The following is a 23,238-nucleotide window of genomic DNA, read 5'->3' on the forward strand; positions in this document are numbered from 1 at the left end:
TGCATGCACATAATTACTGTATATACATACACACCCTAATATTAATTAGGAGAAAATGTGTGGGCTGATTTTGCTTAAAAATGAAGGATACATTAGTACAATATTCTAGATATGGTTGTCTCCGCTTCAAAAAGAAACGTAACACTAAAAAGAATGGGAATAATAGGCTCTATTTGATATAAAGGAAAGATAGAAAAGTGAAAGAAAAGATAGGATATCAATTTTGCAAAAGTGAAAGAAGAGAGATGATATCAATTTTGCATCTTGTATCTTTGATAGCAAATATAGAAAAGTGGTGATCAAGGCCATTGCATCTTCTGGGTTCCAAGCAAATTGGAAAGAACTGAAGTTGATGTTTAAAAGTATCCATGTTAATATAAATTATTCGAAGGTTCCAGAAACATAAAGGACATGTTTTTCCCTTTATAAAATTGGCAGTATTTGTTTCTAGAAAAAAAAAAAAGATACATGTAAATAAGAAAGTTAATCCAGTATATTTTGGAGAGAGACGAAACTCTCAAAGAGAAATTACAAACCCAATCCATATTATAAGAATCAACAATACAAGAGCAGAGTAATCAAACCACAAAGGAGAAACAAAATACAAAACTGAAACAGAACAAAACCATTCTCTCTAAGAATCTATCTCAAGGGCACTGGCCACTTAAGGAGCAAGGTTGTCGAGGTAGGAGGGATTGTGGATCGTAAGATCAAATTATGGATCGTAAAATCCTACATTATCTAAGAAAAAAACAAAAAATACACGGTATGTTAAATAATTACATAGATTATACATTCATTCATAAAAAACCCAAAATTTGCATCCATTTAACTTAATTACCATACATCATTACATTCATTTGTAAGCACCATTTAAAGAGGTCAAAAATCTCAAAACATGATACTCTATTGGAATGTTATTTTCTATTTGAGTCCAACTAACACTCTATTTCTCTACATAAGAATAGCAAAACTTGGTTTATTGGGATGTTATTTTTCATTTGGGTCCAACTGAGCCTTCTGTCAAGTGTCAAGTTAAAGAATATTACAAAAAACTAGAATCATTTGGGATCGCCATTATCGTTTTTTATCATCAAAATTGTACAATCCTACCAATCTTGAACGATCGCAAAGATTCTTGAAAGATCCAGATCTTTTGGCAGGTGAGATTGTAAAATCGTAAGATCCAGATCTGGATTTTGACAACCATACAAGGGAGGCACTAAATCTATGAGATGAGATAAACCAACCCCCACTGTGAAGACATAGGGACTCGACAGCCAAGAGGAACCATTATCTATTTGGAAACAATAAGAACTCGGCAACCAAGAGGAATCTTTATCTATTTGGAAACCCCGTAATTTCAGTAGTTTATTTACTTAGTCTTATCAAAATTTATAGTTTTTGATAGCTTTTATGTTAAATATGTGACAAAAAGTTGAAAGTTAACCCCCACCCGTCTCATCAAAGCAGGAACGACTCTAAACACCACTGACTAGGAAATGAACCATACCGCAAATCAAGTGTGGGGTTGAAAGGCTGTGACAACAATGGGGACAAGAAACTGGGCAAATGGAACTCGAAACTACATAGTTGACAGTGTCTTTCTTCCCAATGAAGAAACTACATATGGCCAAAAGATCAATCGATATGGTACCATCCTCCACTGACTAGAACTTTGAAAGAGCATGTATTGGTGTACTTAGTTAGCTCGGCACTGACCAAGAGAGGAGGGCAAAGCTTTGGACACTCATCAGAAGACAGCATTGTCTCTACCAAGTCCCTGAGAAACGCTGAAACAAAAGTAGCAAAAAATTCTTGCAAAACATACAGATACCTGTGGAGATACGCTGATCTAACACCAACATTAGTTACAAGAAAATGTGTTAAGACTGATTTTTGATTAAAAACCAAGGATATAATACAAAAGAAAACTGGTTGACTTTACATCTTCCGAATTCAAAGCAGACACCCAATTGAAAAGAAATTAAGTTGACATTTTAAGCATTTATATTTTATAATACTAATTGAAGGAAAATATTTTAAAATAAAATTAAATACAAAGCAAATATACTAGTTGTAGATATGAGGAGCAAATATCTTGGAGATGCAAACGCTTTAAAACTGGAAACGAAGATTAGAGTTTTTAGCGAGTTCCTAGGGCAGAACCCAAAACCTGTTGTAAATGCTGAATAGTAAATAGTTCATAAACAAACTCTTTCCCTCGATTGGATTTCACTATCGTTTTCCTTCCATTTGCCTAGTTTTGATCGGAACAAGGGCAGAGTCACCGTGCAAAAAGATCACGTACGTACCACCACCCTCACTCTTCAGGCAAAACCAAAATCCAAAATGTAAAATGTGTTATGAAACAAAACTAGGCAATAATGAATTGTAATCATAAGTAAATGGTCTCATATGCCCCAATGTCTCAAAAACAGTAAAACAAAGCATACCAATTAAAAGAAAAGAAAAGAAAAGAAAAGAAAAACTACAGGGGAACATATGAAGAGCAACCTGAAATTTACATTTTAAGGCATAAAATTTTAAAAATACAGGAAATCCAATTATTGAGTCATTTTCCTGCTTAGACCAAAGAACCCAAAAATGTAAAAACCATTGAGATTGTTATCGCAGGGCCTTGGAGAATCTCACTTGCCACCTAAGGTTGGGAATTGACTAGGATCTTCAATAGATGGGGCTGCCACATTGCTTATTATTGTGTTTCCACTGAACCCTCCTCTTGAACCACGACCACGACCCCGACCACGACCACCAGGGGTGAAGTGCCTTTCTCCTTCAGTAGGCTTCAAGAACTCATTGATGCTGACCGACTATAACCACCATACCACATAATAAGAAAGTTCAGTATTAACCTCAAAGAAGAAACAGAAACCCAGAAAAAATGAAAAACAAGAAAATTTATTCAAGATAGCAGCACTAAATAGCAAAACATAGGAAAGATGAACAACGATGTCTCAAAAGGCATTAAGCCTGAATCTGTTTTAGCCTAGCTCTGTTAGTTGGCTGACTGTTGGTTTGTTTGCATCTTTGATGCTTGTTCTGTAAACCTGTGTCTTTAGTTGTCCGTAAATAAATTGAGAAGACATGTTAAATACCTTGCAAACATAGGCAACTTATCATCAAGACAGTAAATTGTAAAATTAACAAAGAAGAGGAACATCATTCCTTTATTTTATTTTTTTGATTCGTAAATTACTTGTGCACCCAATGGCTTTGAATCCATGGCCTTATGCCCCACCCATTCTTACGAGGGAAAGTGTCATTTGAGTAAGAGCTCATTGTCCATAAAAGGTCTTTATTAATACATTACAATGTAAAATTGAAAGTTCCTAGCCACATTAAATTCAGAAATAGACAAAAAATCAAACATTAGGTTGTCCAATGCACAAGCCACAACACACCATTTTCAAAGAAGAGGGCAGCCAACCAAAAAGAATCCACAATTGATGAGCACATATTCAAACCTTATGTACAAGGTTTTCTAAAGTAGGAATTAGATGGAAAGAGGGAATCTTTGAAAATCTTTGAAATGAATTTTAATCTGATATAGCAACAATTTGGGGTATAAAAGAAAGTAGGGGAGGAGTTATACATGACATGCTCTAATCCAATACAAAATTTTGGCAAATCAATGTGCCAAAACAAAAGAAGAAGCCAATTAAGCTCTACTACCTAAAGTCTTTAACTGAAAACATAATGAATTGGAAATGAGAGAATAAGTGGGCAAAGTATGATTACCTTTTTGGCTTTCTCTTCCTTCTCAAGAGCCTCTCGCCGCTTATCCTTTTCAGAGCCCTGAAAAGATAAAAACATCAAATGGCAAAAGATAATTAATATACTGGTGCTGATTACATAGATCAATTAAAACTGAAAAACTTCTTAAGAGGGTATAAAGATTTCACCAATTTGATAAAGATGTCATTATTTTCCTTCTTGTTTGAAAGCTGTTGCATGGATGCAAACTCCTTAGCATCAACCTTTCTTTCCTCGGTCTTAAGTGTCAGCAGGGCCTTCCTCTTCTCTTCCCGCACCTTTTCATACTCCTCCAGAGTCATCTCCTATTATAATGGCAACAAACCATAAGCTATAGCTTTCCCTTTTTTCTATTAAAATTTTCTTATTGGTAAGTATGACTGTAGTACCAAGAAGTAGCACAATTATCCAAGGACAAAATTCATTGGTTCAAATCTCCCCATTCCCATATTTTGGGGTCAAACTCACTCATCCAAAATAGAAAAATGACAAAAGGCCATATCTTCAACAAATGGGGGGAAAATACACTTACAATATCAACATACAACAACAACCCAGACTTAATCCCAAATTTGTGGATCAAGATAAATAGTAAAAATGCCAAATCTGTTTGTATTTCAGAAAACTGAAGTTCTGACAGCAAAAGATTTCACATCAATAAGATGTGAATCAATTGAATATAACAAGATCTATAGATGAAAAACAGCACATTTTAGAAGCTACTTTATCAACCACAATAACAAATACTCTCCAAATCAAATTATGAATGTTTATGACAAATACATGAAATTTCCGAGTAAAATACACTCACTTCCAGGATTCCAGTACAAACAACAGATCATCTACCGGCCTAAAGAAATCTGGCAATTTCTAACCGATGAAAAATGAACTGCTAGAAGTTATATTCCTCGCAATTATGAAGAACACAATATAGAGCACCAGAATTCTTTCAGATAAAGAATATATAATATCTAAATTAGGATAACAAGAGACTATTGACACATCCTTCGTTGTGCTTTTTAGTAACAGTGAGAAGATACAGCAATCATCCAAGGAAACTTCAATAAGGTCTACACTCTACATGGTAGGCATTGAGCATCCATCTTAAAACATGAATACAAAAGGAACAGATATTGACTATGTTTTGAATTGAAGAAAATCACCTTATCCTCGGCTTCTTTTTCTTCAGTTTCATTAGCAGGAGTCTCCTTGTTGGCATCTGATGCCTCTTCCTCTCCCACTGGCTTTTCATCACCCACATTCTTCTCAGTTTCATTGGCTTCTTCAGCAACCCTGAGCATAACAAAACGTGGTGAAGAAGCAATGTTACTAATTTATAAAACTAAACATATTTGTCTTAACAACAAATTATAACTTAATTTTAAAAGATGGCTCTTTAATCATTTGGCAACCAAAGACATGTTGTAAAGAATGAACGTACGGAGCAACTTCATCAGCCTGAGTTCCCCAGTTCCCACGACCAGCTCCATCACGTTTGACCTCACCTCTACACAGAAATATGTTAGGTATAAGGCAGTTGTTATGGAGAAACATTTTAAAGACAAACATAACATATACTAAAATGATATGTTCAAGAAGAAGTATTCACCCGCGCCCAGTTCCGCTACGGCGTTCAAATGCCCTTCGAGGGCGTTCCACATCACCAGCTTCTCCATTACTGAAACTAACACGGCGACCGCCGCCGCCGCCACTGCCACCGCCACCGCCACCACGGTAAGGTCCACGAGGTCCACCATAGCCACGCCTCTCACCAGACCTCCCAGAATCCCCTCCTTCAACGGCACCTTGACCGGCAGGAGCCCCACTGTCAGGGAACGATCCCTCATTGTTGGCAGAGTCACGATTGTAACCACCGCCACCACCACGGCCGCGTCCATAACCACGTCCACCACCACGACCACCTCCCCGAGGCTCACTCCTTGCCTCCCTCACTACTCCCACAAAAACAAATACCCAAATACACCAAGATGAAGTACAATTTTAATAAACACCCATGTAAAAATAATAGCAATAATTTAAGCTATCCATTCATATACTTTTATACGATTCTATTCTATCCGAAGCCATACTGTTCTTCTTTTTTAATACTTTTACTAACGTTATTTTGCGTCTTCCCCTAACTTTTTTTCCATTTTCACAAAATTCAAAACCTGTTGTAAATTTAACAAAATCATTGAAAGTAAAATCACCAACCCCAACATTATCTATACAGGTAAACACATCAAAAACCCAGAAATATTCATAACCATCCCACAGCAAATTCACATTTCTCATTATTAATACCCATCTCCCATTTCAAAAATAGCAAATTAATCAAATAAAAAACAAAAAACCATATACACCACATCAAAAACCCCATTACACTTATCGTACGTATACGTATACATATACTATAAACCAAAAAAAAAAAAAAACCAATCTAAATAAAAAAGAGTGAAAAAGCAATCAAAACGACGACGAATCGAGAAGGACAAACCAGCTTGAGCTGGAGGGAGAGGCTTGGAGGGAAGCTTAGCAGCGGGCTGAGCCACCACCGCAGCCGGCTTGGACTGAGCCGGCGACGGCTTCTTCGACTGCGACCCCACGGCGGCGGTGGAGGCAGCTGGCTTAGGCTGGTGAGCTGCGATCAGCTGCAACGGGTCCTCGGCGTCGTCGTCACCCAACAAATCAAAGGGATTCATGGTCGCCATTATTCTCTCTCTCTAAAAAAAATTAGAGAAAAAATGGTACAAATATAGAGAGAGAGAGGTTGTGGGTTTGGGGTTTGTGAGAGATTTGGGGTTAGGACAAAAACCCTAGCTTAACAACTCCTTCGTCATCGGAATATAGATCTATGAGACTGTGTGTGTGTGTGTCTATGTGAGAGTGTGTGTGTGTGTGAGAGAGAGAGAGAGAGACAAAACCCTAGCCGCAAGAGTGAGAAAAAGAGAGAGAGAAATGAACCTAATCTAAAATGCTCAATTTATTGTGACAATGGTGCTCGTGTGGTGTGTGAAAAATTATTGTTTTTTTATTATTATTATTTGTTTTTTGTGTTGTAGAACAATAATTTTCTAGAAAGAATTGAAGAGATAGGAAGGGACTTGGTTTTTGGGTTTTTTTACCGATGTGCACTTAAGGGCGGCCGGTTGTATTATAGCCACTAGGGTTTATTAATTTGTAACCTCTTCAAGACCAAGGGTTTTGGGCTTTGGGCTAATAATAATGTCCAAAACCCCTCTTTTTTCTTTTTCTTTTTCTTTTTTTACCAAAAATATACTAATAATATGGTATTAATAAATTTTTATTGGAGCAAAAAATCTACCTATAATCTATCTATGATATCCATGTCTATATTTATTTGATAGGAAGATGCTTCTTACCATTTTATAAATATATATATTTCATAATATTGAAAAACTTTTAATAAGATCTTATAATTTTATTCGTTATTATTCTAATATTTTTTAAATTTAAATTTAAATTCTATTTTATATTTAAATTTTAAATAGTCAATTAGAATATTAGCATATCATATATTCTTTAATTTTATAATATATAGTTCCATAGATAAACACAATCATAATAAATATTTAATACTAAAATATGAAAAATGTTAAAGATACAAATTATTTTACAAACGGTTACTGTAGTCAATTTTTATTGGTTCTCTTATCTGAGACCACCACCACCACTAACATTATTATTTTTTCGCTTATCAATAATCACTCACCACATTAATAATTTGTAAAATATTTTCTAAAAAAGTTTGTATCTTTAGTACTTCGCGGAATAGTGTTTGTTGATCTTAAAACAATAATAATAAACGTTTATTAATAATACATAATTATCATATTTCATATTTAGACAAAAATAAAAGAGTGCCAAAAATCCTATTTTGTTGAATTTTTCAAAGCATTACACAAGTTATCAACTACTATATATACTATAAAACCAAAAATATTTGACATTTGCTAAAAGTCTTGTAACTCAACTAATCGACATCTTTTAAGATACATTTGGTAGATTATAATAGACACTATAATGTAATAGTTATTCCAATAACTTAGTTATTCAGTAGTTTGATTATGTTTTTATTATAAGGAATAGTCATTCATTATGAATAGCTATTTTTTAAAATGTGGAATAAATGTTCCTCTTTAAAAGGCTTGTAATAGTTATTCATTAGCAGGTGTAATAATTTTTAAAATTAATATATTTCAAAATAAACAAACTTTCCATATATACATAATAATTATGAAAATTAAAAAATAACTAATATCTCTCTCAATTTTAAAAAAAAATAGGAAATATAATTGTATAAGTAAGATATTTCATAAAATATATCTTAAATTTTATTCTAACATTACAACTTACAACCCAACTTATAAATATGTTTAATTATTTCATTACAATACATTTTATTTATAGTAATAAGGATTACCATTCTTGTCGTAATCCCCATTCAATATTTCCAAAAAAGACATTTGAGATTCAAATCTCTTCACCACTATTGTAATTATCAAATTATCAACAAAACAAATGTTTGAATTTTGATTGACCTCCTAATATTTCGTCACATAAGCTTTTAAGGGAAAACAAATCATATTCCACTTTGTACTCCACCAATCATGGCAAGATATGTACTTGATTTTTTTTTTTTTTTCATTTTAAACCATTAAGCCCTTATATCTTTTCACGTCATTATTATAATATATATTTGAATTGATTTAAAATTTATCTTATATTTAAACTCATTGTTAGCCGTCTGTAAAATTGTTGTAAAATAGTTTATACTTGTAGCATTACTCTTTTATTTAAATGGTAGAATATACATTTCCATATATAAACATTATAAAAATGTCTACTAATAGTAATTGTAAGGACTCAATTTGTAACGATCCCAAACTCGTATTGGGTTTGATCGCTAAAGGCCCAAGCAATAAATTTGTAGAGCGTGGATATAAGAGAACTAGATTAACTTAAAAAAATAAATAAATAAATAAATAAATAAAACGATTAAACTTAACGTTTCTAGATGGATTAACACAAATAGTACGATCAATTTCTCCTTGAAACAAGCTAAGTTCTTTATTTCACAAGATTTTCCTCTAGGCATTACTTGTTTAGCAGTTCTAATCCTTTCTCTCAATGCATTCTTCCATGTTATATACTGTCCTCTTAGTGTCATCTTCACCACACACGTGTAGGTTGGATTCAGGGGATCCCTTCCTATCCCATCCAACACTTCCTGGAACCTTCAACCAGCAGCTGTAAAGCTGCTTCATCACTGTTCAGGCATCACTTCCACATTAATGCGACCAGAAAGTTAGTTGAAAGGCAATTAATGCGGAGGTAGCAGTTGTTCAAGATATTTGTTTATCTTTTCTTTCTTACCCTTGGTCCCATGTCCCACCTTTAGTGGTAATGTAGCTCTGAAGTGTATTTGTAATAATATGGCGTTCAAGTCGTCCTCGGACACATATTACTGAGAAGAATTTTGTCCTCGAACGAATATTAGACCCATCTCATGTGATATCTACTCCTCTTTTCATTTAGTTCCCCTTATAACCTTATATGGGCCTCCTCGGACGGTTTTACGTCCTCGGATGGGCCACGGGCCCAGTTAGCTCGATTTTAATAATTATTGATTAACCAGCCCCCACAATAGCCCCTCAAAATCTGGCTTTTCGACTCCTCAGGAGAAAAGACTGATTTTGATGTCATAAGTTCATATCCTTTTACGTTTTGGGCATGCTCCTGACGCTTCAGCGTCCCGAGCGCGACAGCATTAAATTTTGGCAACGCCCCTGTCCTCTCGTATTAAGACAAAACTAACTGCATGAGGGGCAACTGCCAGATAAGCAAACAGGACCTCATCCACCTCAGGACTAAACATGATAGGCGACCTGGACAGGTACTCCTTCAACTGCTGAAACACCACAGCACACTCCTCGGTCTATTCAAATCTTTTCCACTTATGCAGTAGAAGGAAAAAAGGACGACACCTCTAGGCCGACTTGGAGATAAATCGGTTCAAAGCAGCAGTTATTCCAGTCAGTTTTTGCACCTCTTTTGGATTCCGAGGTGCTTGTAAATCGTTGATGGCCTTAATTTGATCTGGGTTCACTTCAATTCCTCTATAAGTCACAATGTATCCCAAGAACCTCCCAGAGCCTACACCAAAGGAACACTTTGAAGCATTCAGACGTAGCTTATGCTTTCTCAGTATTCCAAAGATGTTCGTAAAATCTTCCACATGCTCGGACACCACTTTACTCTTCACTACCATATCATCGATATAGATTTCAATGTTTCTGCCTAGTTGTGGTTCGAACATTTTAGTCATCATCCGTTGATAGGTAGATCCTGCATTTTTCAAACCAAAGGGCATCACTTTATAATGATAGTTTCCAATAGGGGTGATAAAAGCCGTCTTCTCTTGATCATCCAATACTAGCGGTATTTGGTGGTATCCTTGAAAGGCATCCAAAAAACTCATTCGAGGATGACCTACGGTTGCATCCACCAACTGGTCTATCTTCGGCATGGGAAAAGGATCCTTGGGACAAACCTTATTGAGATCCGTGAAGTCCACGCACACTCGCCACTTTCCTGTCTTCTTCTTTACTGCCACCGTATTGGCTAACCATTGAGGGTAAAAAACTTCTTTGATAGCCCCAGTCTGCTTGAGCTTGGTCACCTCATTTCTGACAACTTCGGCGTGCTCTTTTGATAGTCGCCGAGGTGGCTGTCTTTTCGGAATAACGGAAGGATTCACGTTGAGTCGATGACAAATGAAATTCAGATCTACACCTGAGGCCTTATATGGGCTCCATGCGAACACATCTACATTTTCTCTTAGAAATTCCAGCAATCGCTCCTTCTCTTACAAAGGCAGTTTAGTCCCAACCTGGAAAAATCTTTCCGAATCATCAGTAACAATTACCCTTTCCAAATCTTCACACTTTGCCTCGTCGGCTGGTCCATCTAAGGGTAATGCTGAGGGTTTTAATTGCTATAATCCATTATCGGTTGTAGCCGAGGTCTCTGCCTTTGGCCGATGTTATATAGCCGCTACCAGGCACTACCGAGTTGCAACCTGGCTTCCTACTATCTCCAATACTTGACCCCCAGATGGGTACTTCACTTTCTGATGTAGAGTAGATGAGACTACTCCCAAGGTATGAAGCTAAGGTCTGCCCATAATAGCCGTGTATGGAGAGAAAACATCTACAACAATGAAATCCACCTCCACCACATCCATACCATTTTGCACAGGTAGTCTGATCTGTCCTTTTGGAACGACCATCCTTCTCTCAAAACTCACCAGAGGGAAACTGTACGCTGTCAAGTCATCAGGCTTCAAACCTAACCCTTTATACAAATCTGGATACATTATATCAACAACACTACCTTGATCAATCATCACCCTTTTTACATCGTACCCACCAATTCTCAGCGTGACCACTAGAGCATCATCATGGGGCTGTATGGTTCCAACCTTGTCCTCATCCGAAAAGCCCAAAATTAGAGGGATGTCCACCCTGGCTCTTTTTAACGCTTGGCAATGCTCCTCGGTCGGAGGTCGGAACACCGACAGTACCCTGGAAGGGCAAGATCCAGTCTTCCCTAGGGCGGCAAAAATAACGTTTATTGTGCCCAGGGGGAGTCTTGAAGAAGCATCCCCACGCATCTCTAAGCCTGCCTGGCCTACCCTACCACTGGAACGATGCAAGAGTTGCTTCAATTTCCCCTTTCGGACCAGCTGCTCCAAATGGTCCCATAAATTCTTGCAATCCTCTATCGTGTGCCCATGATCCTGATGGTAGTGGCAATAAAGGTTCGGATTGCGTCTCTTAGGCACTCTTGCCATCTTGTTTGGCCATTTAAAAAAGGGTGCATTCTTTATCTTCTCCAATACCTGCTGTACTGGCTCCCGAAACACTGCATTAACCACCTGGGTATCAATAGAACCTGATTGCCCAACGAAGTCTTTCCGAGGTCGGTTATTATTGTAACGGTTCAACCTGAAATCCCTCCTCTCTTGAGGGATTACCTTAGCCTTTCCTTTTCCCTGAAGTTGGTCTTCTTCTACTCTTCTGTACTTGTCAATATTATCCATCAATTAGTGTACACTGGTAACAGGTTTACCAATTAGAGATTTCCTTAAATCATGCTCGACTGGAAGACCAGCCTTGAAAGTACTTATGGCCACATCATCATGCTCTCCCTCTATTTCATCAAACATTTCTCAATATCTATCTGAATAAGTTTTGAGAGTCTCACCCTTTCGCATGGATATAGACAGTAAGGATCCCAAAGGCCGAGGAACCCTACTGCAAGTGATAAATCAAGCGCCAAAAACCTGGGTAAGCTTTTTGAAGGATTCAATAGAGTTGACCCTTAAACCGTTAAACCATCTCATCGCCACCGGACCTTGCACATCAAGGCCTTATCCTTGGAATAGATAGCCATCTTTTGGCTAAAATGGCTAACGTGTTCTACTGGGTTTGACCGGCCATCATATAGAGTGAATGTAGGCTGGTGCAATCGCCAAGGAAGAATCGCATCTTCTATATTCCTTGTGAAGGTTGATTTGGAGACTTGGCTTAACGCTTTGTTCATGACGTTGTTCCCCAAGCCCTTACTAGGCGGACTTTTGCGCTTATGTCGACGGTTGTGCTCCTCTTCATAGGAAAAAGTCTCACTAGGCGGAGTTCTAGATCTCCGCCTATAACTAGCTCCATCCGTCTCCTCGAATGATGGTTCGGAGCTAGGCTAGGAACGTCCCCGCCTGACGTGGCACAACTCTCTTTTCAACTCGTCAATTTCACGTTGCAAGTCCCTGTCATTCTTTGCATGGGAAACATGACTCTTCCCACGAGAGCGACTTTTGGTGGTATGAGTTGTACACACACTCCTCTCATGGCCTTCTCTCCGTTCGGGACTCCAGTGCGGATTATCATGTTGGGAGCCTCTTGACTCTGCTTGGTGTAGGTTGGCATTTACCTGATGTGGTCCTGCTGCATAGTGATGTGGACCTACTTCCTCCATCATGAACGTTGAACCGAATTTCTTCTAATTTAAATCAAGCTCTTCCCACAGACGGCGCTAGTAAGGACTCAATTTGTAACGATCCCAACCTCGTATTGAGTTCGATCGCTAAAGGTTCAAACAATAAATTTATAGAACGTGGATATAAGAGAACTAAATTAACTTCAAAAGAAAAACGATTAAACTTAACGTTTCTAGATGGATTAACACAAATAGTACGATCAATTTCTCCTTAAGACAAGCTAAGTTCTTTATTTCACAAGATTTTTCTCTAGGCATTACTTGTTTAGCAATTCCGATCCTTTCTCTCAATGCATTCTTCCATGTTATATACTGCCCTTTTGGTGTCATCTTCACCACACACGTGTAGGTTGGATTCGGGGGATCCCTTTCTGTTCCATCCAACACTTCCTGAAACCTTCAACAAGCAGCTGTAAGGCTGCTTCATCACTGTTCAGGCATCACTTCCACATTAATGCGGCCAGAGAGTTGGTTGAGAGACAATTAATGCGGAGGCAACAGTTGTTCAAGATATTTGTTTATCTTTTCTTTCTTACCCTTGGTTCCATGTCCCACCTTTAGTGATACTGTAGCTCTGAAGTGTGTTTGTAACAATATGGCGTTCAAGTCGTTCTCAGACACATATTGCCGAGAAGGATTTTGTTCTCGGACGAATATTGGACCCATCTCATGTGATATCTACTCCTCTTTTCATTTGGTTCCCCTTATAACCTTATATAGGCCTCCTTGGACGGTTTTACGTCCTCGGATGGGCTACAGGCCCAGTTAGCTCGGTTTTAATAATTATTGATTAACTGGCCCCCATAGTAATAATTACTATGATTATCCAACTAAAGAAAATCAACCATAATTATCAAATTTCATATTTTTTTAAAAATAAAATAGAAGAGAGAGAATTATATCTTATGGAACTTTAGCATGCATTACACGGGTTATTGAGTAGTCAACATGCTCTGTAGTCTATTATATCTCTTAATGTGGCATGCCAAATTAGAAGTGATTTATGCCAATTTTTAGGGTCTTACTCAACGCCCAACCTTAAGGAGATATCTTGATTCCTTGAATTTCCTATCATGCTAAGAAAATCAGCTGCCAGGCTGCTATCCTTTGCATGCATAATGGTGCTTATGCAAGCAATCATTTCAGCCATCCCCTCATATATGATGCAGAGCACTGTGTTACCTAACAAAATACTGAAAATTGTGAATAAGGTCAACTGAAACTTTACAACAAATGTAAACTTTATATGGTGAGTTGAAAAAAAAATGTCCAAGAAATAAGGTGGGTTGAGAATCCATCCGGCTAAAGTTAAGTACTTATCCCTGCTGAAAATGGAGGTTCCACAAAGAAAATCAAGCCGAATGGGCTCAGCCAGTTAGGTCCTTGTGAAAATGTATCTGAAACTAATGAGGATTGTTTCTAGCCACAATATAGGCCTTCCTTGCTCTTGAACTTGGTCTTTCATGCACTAGGTTGAGGATGTCTTTCATATATGAGTTAAATGGCTTACTAGAAATTATATTACTCTTAGATTTTGGAGAGAAAAATCGTTTGAGTACCTTAAAGAGTTTGATGCAGTGCCCTCTTAACAGAGGAAATAATGACCTTCTAGTCAGAAATGTATTTACTTTGAGTGGTTGAAACTGAGACTTAATTTATGTTACTCCTCCAAAGAATGTCCTAATAGAAATTAAGGCTAGTCCTATCATCCAAGCAACGTGTTGGAAAATTGCCTCAAATTCCTAATTTTACTTGGCTTAGGTCTTTATGGCATGAAAAAAAAAAGTTTTATTTTTTTTTTATTTTTTTATTTTAAATACTCTAACATAATCTAAGTATATATGTATAAGCTCTCTCATGGATACTTGAACCCTAACCCTTACCCGTCCCCTCGTCTCCCACATTCCATAAATATTTAAACTTATGGAGTGATCATCATGCCAATTGTGCACAATGATGAAAAGGTTTTTTCTTGGTGTGGAAAAAAATGATTCTCCTTAATATGAAAAGAAAAAATATTCCTTATTGAGATAGTAAAAGAGTATTCATTGTCCATCAAGGAATATGATTAATAATTTAATACCCTATAAATAGGTACTATTGCAATGGGTTTGACGACTTTTACCAAAAGGTCCTCCCACATAGGGAGGGGAGAAGATTAGAAGACTTCTAGAAGGACATGAGTGGGTTTTTTTTCAAAGAATAGTTTAATGTTTGTGGAGAGTTACTGGGTGTATTGTAAGTTTGTGTGTGAGGCTTGTGAGAGGTTTTGTTTGTATGTTAGTAAGGTTTGTGAGTATTGTTTATGCGAGTTGTGAATGTTGTGAAAGTTTGATTGCATATGGATGTAATCCATAAAATTGATAGTAAATTTTGGTTGGTGTTGTCCATGTATGTAGGCATAGAATTGTGAGTCTTAATCAAGGAACGAGGTATTTCAACAATTTAACTTGGAAGAATGGAGATAGGGTTCGACTCAATAATAGTAGTTGGCTTGCTTACTAGCAATTCCGAAACTAATGCCAGTTTATCTTCACTTGTTGATGACTGCCAGCATTTGATGAACCAATTCCCATAAATCTTAGTGAAGCATTGTTACAAAGAGGCAAATAAGTGCATGGATGCACTAGCTAGGAGGGGAACTAATCTAACGTGTGATTTCATTATTCTTCTTATTTCATCCATGGATGTATCTTTTCTTTTGAATCAAGGTTGTAGTGGAAACTATATGCATAGAGCTTGCGCTGTCTGCAATGACTGTTTAGTTTCTATGACTCTCCTTAATTTATTTCCCAAAAATAACAACAAGAAGTCTTCTTAGGAACAACATTACTTTCACATGGGCGAAATCGCTAATATCACTTTTTTATGTACTAATTACAAGTTATGTTAGTAATTATGAACAAATCCATGTCACTAGATTTATTATCTTGAAAATTCTAAAATTGGGCCTTGTGGAATTGATTGTAAGCTATCATTTTGCCTTTATTGAGTCGATGATACGAATTAAGAATTGAGATGAATTGGTTAATAATATTATAATGTGAATCAAGTTGTGAACTGAGAGCCCATTTGGCCTTACAATGGTTGTTGTGGGTGTGTTCCAAATACTCTGGCCTTTGTTGTGAGTCTCATATTAAGTGTACTCCTTGTGTATATAAACAATTGTGGATCTCCTCTTATATCTTAAGATGTGAGACCTAGTATAGCATTGGCTTTATTTAACACACCATCAAAACACTTTCTCGTCAGTTCGTTTAATGCTTTATCGATTAGAAAATAGTGTACTATTCTTGCTCTTCCACAAATTTTTCTCTTGCTCCAATGGTATTCTTACTCAATCAATTGAAAGAAAGACATTATTAAAAGGTTGTTTTTAAACCTCTGTGTGTTGAAGTGTGTCCAATACAAAAGTCGATGCTATAGTCTAATTTAAGGGGTTGTTTGGCTAAGGAACCTATTCGCACAGAGTTTTACTTTGGGTGACACAAATCAACTTTTAAAAATAAAGTTTTCAGATGGTTCTATAGTTTTGTGAGATGTTCCTAAACTTATCTCTATTTTCTATTCTTAAATTTTATTTGGATTACACTTCTTCTTGATCAAAAAGTTATTTATTCACTAAAATATTTCTAACAAAAATTTCATGGGAAAATTGATAATTTAGATTCCTTCTCAAAAAAAAAAAAAGAAAAAAAAGAAAAGAAAAGATTAAGTTAGTAAGACTTATATATATGTTTTTTTAAGAAATGTAAACGTTGTATAAAAATATTTAAAATTGAGTTTCCACCGCAGTTTTTTTCCCCCTCCAAAAATATCATTATTTCACAAATTTTACCAAAAGGAAGTTTTCAAATAGCAAAGCCAAATGGATACTTAATCATTGGTCTATTTTTCTTCAAAAGAAAATCATCGTTGTTTAGAATTGGATTTCAGACCACATTTTGTTTACAAAAATATAATTATTCACAAATTTTTAAGCCAAATTAATACTTAATCTTCATAAAAAAAAAATAAAAAAATAAAAACTTAATCATTGTCTATTTTTCTCCCCCCCCCCAAAAAAAAAAAAAACAACCATTGTCTCTTTTTCTTTTTTAATTCTTCTTTATAAGATAAAAATTTTATCATGGTCTTAGTACAATGTTCTACTATATCTTTTTTTCTTTCTTTATTATTTAATAAAGTTCTTAATAATACTTCAGTAAAAAAATAAATTCTTTGTATTATGGACAAAAATGGAGTCAGGACTTTGAGTTAAGGAGGACGACTTTGACTTCTAGCTCAACGGCTTCTTAGCCACTGAGGGTTTTTTTTTTTTTTTTTTTTTTTTTTTTTTTTTTTTTTTTTTTTTTTGATGTGTGCACCTGCTAGGTAAAAGCAAAATCATTCTATTTAGAACTTTTTAAACGACTAGTTGTTTGTTTGAGTAAAATTGGTTAATTGGACTTAATTTTTTTTAGCTTTGCTATTGGTAATTTTTGTTGTTGCACAAATGTTTTTGGGCTAGTATATGTTGTTTTAAATTTTAGATCTACAAATTTTTTTAATAGTCTTTAAAATGAGAAAAGTACTAAAGCTATATTGTTGATATAGTGAATGATTATTGGTAAGTAATAAGTAAAAAAATGATGTAAGTGATAGTTCATATGCGAACCAAGAATTTGTACCTCAATATTATATAAAAATATTGTAGATAAGTTTATAACTGTAACGTTACTCTAAAAAAATAAAAAATATTATTAAAGGGGTAAAATATAATTTTTTAGAATAAAATTACTAAATTTAATATGTATATATATATATCTAATATATTTTAAAAAAAAATTAGGTGGGGCCAATTAATGCCTCCGTCCCTGATTATGGAAATATAGTACAGTATTTTGACACAACATTTGGTTGATGTCATCATGCAAGTTGGTTCGAATAATTGAAGGTGGTGTTCAAAACCATATTATTGGTTTACCAAAAAAAAAAAAAACCATATTATTGAACCATGGTTTAATTGTATTTACCCTTCACTCATAATTCACAAATGACAAATCCACTGGCAGCTTTATGGTCTGAGGTCCAACTTATATCATGGACCAGAAGAAACAATTTAGCAAACCAAAATTCTTGCTGAAAAGTGGGTTCCAAGAAACAATTTAGAAAACATAAATTATTGCTGAAATTGAAAAGTGGGTTATGGTTATCTTAATTGATAAAGTATCTCGTCATCAATTAAGAGATATAAAGTTTGATCTCCATTTTAACCAAAAACTAATTGATATCACGAATGCTATAGATTGAAACTCTCTAAAAAAATTATTAAAAGAAAAAACTTTCTTAAGCATATGCAAAAAAAACAAAAACAAAAAAAAGGGAATATGTTTTGATATATAAGAGAACTATATTTTAAAAGACAGAATATTCTAGTCCATATTGAATTTAGATTTCAAAATTTAGTGATGCAACACTTTTATAAAAGATAGAGAAAAAGATGCTCGATCGGCTCACTAATGAGAGTTTTTTAGGATTTCTTAATGCCCTTTTTAAAATGAAATTTTATTATAATAGTACTTATTATAAACCATTATTCTTTTATGAGGGGTTTAAATTAAAAAATTCCTTTAGCCACACATTAGATGACTCCACCACATTGATGTGATATGATGATTAACATTTAAAAAAAGTTAAAAACATGTTTACAACGATTAGAACAATGTCACTATGTCAGTATGTCACTGTAGAATTTATAGTTTACCTCCGAAACTGTTGAACAAGTCATGGTTTATAAGAATGAATGATGCAATGAAGGTTTCATTTTCATCCCATTAGACTTTGTCACTTTGAATTCTTGATTATAGAATGATAATCAGAAACAAGATCAATCATTTTTTTTTTTTACTTACAAACCAATAAAATAAAATTGATAATAACCTTACTTAAAAAAAAAAAAAAAAGAGTAATGATAATAATATATTAAGAAATAAACAAAAAATCGTTCCAATCTATTTCAATCTTTCAAAGAGAAAATCCAAGAAAGAATAGAGGAGATGACCATAGACCCATCCTAGATATAAAAATAAAATTCTAACAAGCTAGACAGAATTAAAAGCAATTTTCAACTCAAAGTATTAGGCCCAATTTGGTTCTAAAAAGTGATGTATTCACTTTTCATTTTCTCTTTTCTGTATGCAACTTCTAAAATTGAATATAGAAAAAAATGACCCATTTTTACATGTGAGGGTGTTTGGTAAGTTATTTTGAATACATAATTTGGGTAAAAAATTCATCATACACAGTTTCGCATTATTATTTTTATTTTATTTTATTTTTTTAAGTTACTTTTTTCACTTACACATACTCACATCAATCAAGTGGGGTCCTTTACGTTTTCACAATATGTACAGAATTGCCATTGTATTTGAAAACGCTGAAAATGTATATTCATTTTTTGTATTTAAATCCAACTTTTAGGATACTAAAAATGAAAATTGAGTACAAATTCTTAAACTAAACAAGTTTTTTTTGTGGTGTGTCTCGCTGAAAACTGAAAATAAAAACATAAAACACTACTTTCTTCCAGTTAACCAAACCCCTTGAGATCTTACTTTTAATTGACAAATGAGAATGCATTTGATCATATCATTTACATACGGTTGTATATATTTTTAAATTTTTTAGTGATTCAGTTCAGACATACAGTTTTCTAAATTAAAAAAAAGGTTGAGACATACAGATGCTTGGTCTTCGCAAGTGTCATAGAGATTAAATAAAAATAATTGACAATACTTTGGTAGGTTCGAGACACTTGGAATTTTAGGCTAAGATCATCTCCAATAGAGGCTTTATATCTAATTTTTGGAGCAAAAACACCACTATCCACACTTTATTCATACTCCAACAGATTTTTTATCTCCATTTTTTAGATTAGCTTTGCCATAGTACTTCTCCATAAATAGAGAACACTGTAACTTTTACTATTCATTCTTCAAATGTTTTTTTCTATTAAAATAATTAGGTATTGAATAAAAAAAGTTAGAAAATATATAGTTGTTAAAAAGAATAAATAATGAATAAAGAATGAATGAAGAAATAATATTTAAATGAGGTGGAGAAAATGATAGAAAATCTGTTGGAAAATATATTTAAAAAAGTAGATAGATAAAAACTAAATATTACTATTTATTATTTAAATAGTATAAAAATTTGGTTAATCTACCGAAAATGTTGTATGGATATGGATATGGATAATTTCATTGTCAAAAGTATGTCACACGTCATTTGGCCCAATTGATGGTGGTCACAGTCATCAAGGTGCAAAAGGGACTCCACTTTAGCACCGTAGTGGCTAACCAGTGATCCAAAACAAATTCACACATATGCAGTAGAATAGTCACGCTTCATCCCAATTCCCAACCACACTTTTGTGGGCAAAGTGCTGTTAGTTACGTATTTGTGTGCACAGTGTGTATACACCATCTAAGTTGAAATCGTGAGTTCAAAACATGATTTTAGTTCAAAACAGTAAAATTATACTTTTTAAAAAGCGATTTTACCATATCAAAAGTATAACTACGCAGATTCTAAAGCTACAAGTATGGAATTTCGGATATGTGTGCAACAAATATAGGCAGATGCACTGCTACTTTTTTTCTTTTTTGTAAATCAACTTTGCTGCTAGGAAGGATGGGAAGAGTTTATGCCAACTAAAAGAACCTAGTATGCTGGGCTAAAGACTTCAATCCATGCTTGCCAAACATGCATGGAATATTCTTACAAATGAAAACTATTTGTGTAAAACTCTTGAGAAGTTAATATAGGTGTATGACATGACTGACTCAAGATTCTTAACTCAAAGAGAAGTCTCCTGGATTTGGGGAGATTAAGAAAAGTTGTAGAACTGGTGATTGGCAGAGTGAAGTCCTTCCAACTTCATGTGTTCACTGTTCTTGTCTTCTAGATATTGAATGCTTAAGCTCCCGCTAAGTTGGTGAATTATAATTAGGATCTTTTTAGATACTGTTTTATTTTGCTTTAAACTGAAAATTGAAAATACTGTAACAAAATAATTTTTAAATGTGTGAATAGTATTGTAGGACCCAGTTTTAAAGTTTGTTTCTGAATAAAATATACTTGTGGGTCCCATGAACAGTGCATGGGACCCATTGAAAAAACAAAAAAAACGCTCTTTTCTTCCGCACAAGACCCACAATGCACGTTCTCAGTAAATAAAAATAAATAAATAAAAAAGCCAAAACGTAGACGCTGGCCTTTATCAGCTGTATCCAAACAGGTACTTAATTGTCATATGGACTAATCGCTTATATTTATAATTAACAACTCATCATTTCAAACAATTGTAACTAAATTTAATTTTTAACTAATTTTTAGTTTAGAACAAAATTAAAAAAAAAAAAAGAAGCTTTGCATTTCCAATCTTCTTTCTCTGTCTTATATATGAAGACAATCCCAATTTATTTATTTTTTTATATTCTCTTATGTTCTCCTAATAATTAAATACTGAATCTTGTAATTACGTGACATTGATAATCATGATTCAAATCTCTTTTTTATCACTCTTTATAATAATTTAAAAGAAAAATTAGGAAAGAAGTATTATGTAAATAGGGGTTGGGTGGGAGCAAAGATAGGGTTTATTTATATATTTTTCTTTAAGTGAAGTCAACCAAAATGTATATGTGTTTTTAGTTTTGAATTACCAACAAGGGCACATGCACCCTTTTTTTATTAAAAAAGAAAAAAGAAAAAAGAAAAAAGAAATTTGTATGCGTGTTCAACCTACTTAAACCTTGTATATATGGCTTGGACATGCACTTATTCTTAGTTTTTCCCTTTATTTTTTTATTTGGGGATTGGGGAATAAAATAGAAATTTTTTTTCTTTTGGACATGCCCTTCTTTTTAGTCTTTTTACTTTTGACACCATTGACATTGGTACCATGGTATCTCTACTTTAAAAGGCCACACAAAGGGAGTAAGATCAAACTGAGCGCACCCAAGTACACAATGCCAGCCAACCTATCCCTAGACAAATACATTTTGAGGAATTATATGCCCCCAGCATTATTCATACAATTTGGTCCACAATTAATTTTTTTATCAAGAAAGCTCAACGCCATGGCTTGCCATGCCCACAATGCGCCAACTGGGTATTTTTGTCCTATAATGATGACTATAACCATTTCGGTAAATGTGTTGAGTGTGATAGTGACACATACTAAATTAGTGTTTTGAGATATGACCATTCCACCGCTTCGGTAAAAAAAAAGAAAAGAAAAAGTGTAGGGCCCCTAGATAATTGAGAAGGAAATGGACACCAGTGCACTTATTAGTATGGGGATACTCGAACCCAAGATTGGAGTCACCACCACTAGGTCACTAGGTCCCTTATCACTTATTGATCTAAGTCCCTTATCACTAGGTCACATGTTGCATTGACGTTGCATTGTAGTCAAGAGTACCCAAATCCACCACCACGTACTTTTGTCATTACGTTGGGGTTTTGTTGGGGAAATGAGCACACCACCGTCACCATCCATTTTAAGAAAGACCGAAAGCAAGTGTGAATTTAACACTATTTGTTTATTTCGATGTAAAACATGTTGAGAAAAATGTCTTTTTGTCATTTTCAAGTATTTGAAACCCTTGAAAATTTTGGCCAAATCGAGAATTAGTAACACCCTCAACTCAATCAAGTGCCTTGGATCCCCTCAAAAAAAAAAAAAAAAAAAATCCAAGCTGCCTTGATTTGGCTTAGAGAAGGATTCCCACAACAACACTTCCAATCATGTTCGTCTCACACCACCCAGCACCCAATCCACAGCACCCTCGTCTCTATAACCCACACCCAACAATCCGCTACTGATCTCATCACCCACCGTCGAGAATTTTTTTCCAGCTATCAATCGCATCAAGCTTCTTATTTCGCTTTCTTTATTTGATGATATTATTCTTTTTCCTTTGATGTGTACCTATAAAGATGAGATATTTGGGTTCAAATCACCCTCCAATTGTAACTATCAAAATTATTTATTATTTTATATATAAAAAAAATGCTAGTAGAAGACAAGGTAGCCAATTTATATATTTCATGGAATATATTTTCCATACGAGCTAAGCATTGACAATATTTTTAGGAATGCAACCTACCAACGGAAAAATAATCATTTTTCCTAAGAATGTTTTTTGAAACAAAAAATTACATTTAAACAATTGAACTAAAAAGAAAAAGTAAAAAAGAAAAGGAAATGATTGATGAACATTACCCCTTCCATTCGTGCGTATTAGAAGCACTATTTTCCCAAATTCATGTCACAATAATTTGACCACTTTTAAAGCAGATGGAATTAAGGATGGATCATTGGAAATGATGATA

At 34.6% G+C, this 23,238-nt stretch overlaps 1 protein-coding gene across 1 annotated transcript; it reads right to left on the minus strand.

Moving 5' to 3' along the window:
- Positions 1–2,367: 2,367 nt before the first annotated feature.
- On the minus strand, positions 2,368–6,766 carry LOC115986527 (RGG repeats nuclear RNA binding protein A-like). The gene is made up of 7 exons (XM_031109643.1): positions 6,275–6,766; positions 5,387–5,729; positions 5,219–5,284; positions 4,941–5,070; positions 3,927–4,082; positions 3,763–3,819; positions 2,368–2,834 (listed from the first exon to the last, which is right to left on the minus strand). The coding sequence occupies exons 1-7, from the start codon at positions 6,486–6,488 to the stop codon at positions 2,652–2,654; spliced, it is 1,149 nt and encodes a 382-aa protein (XP_030965503.1). The 5' UTR covers positions 6,489–6,766; the 3' UTR covers positions 2,368–2,651.
- Positions 6,767–23,238: the final 16,472 nt, after the last annotated feature.

Source organism: Quercus lobata, chromosome 4 (assembly GCF_001633185.2).
Source record: "Quercus lobata isolate SW786 chromosome 4, ValleyOak3.0 Primary Assembly, whole genome shotgun sequence".
Taxonomy (NCBI): Eukaryota; Viridiplantae; Streptophyta; class Magnoliopsida; order Fagales; family Fagaceae; genus Quercus; species Quercus lobata.

Coding starts and splice junctions, on each gene's coding strand:
- LOC115986527 (XM_031109643.1), bottom strand. CDS start 6,488: ATGGCGACCATGAATCCCTTTGATTTGTTGGGTGACGACGACGCCGAG. Junction 5,730..6,274: donor TCTCCCTCCAGCTCAAGCTG/GTTTGTCCTTCT, acceptor TTGTGGGAGTAG/TGAGGGAGGCAAGGAGTGAG. Junction 5,071..5,218: donor CAGGCTGATGAAGTTGCTCC/GTACGTTCATTC, acceptor TGTTATGCTCAG/GGTTGCTGAAGAAGCCAATG.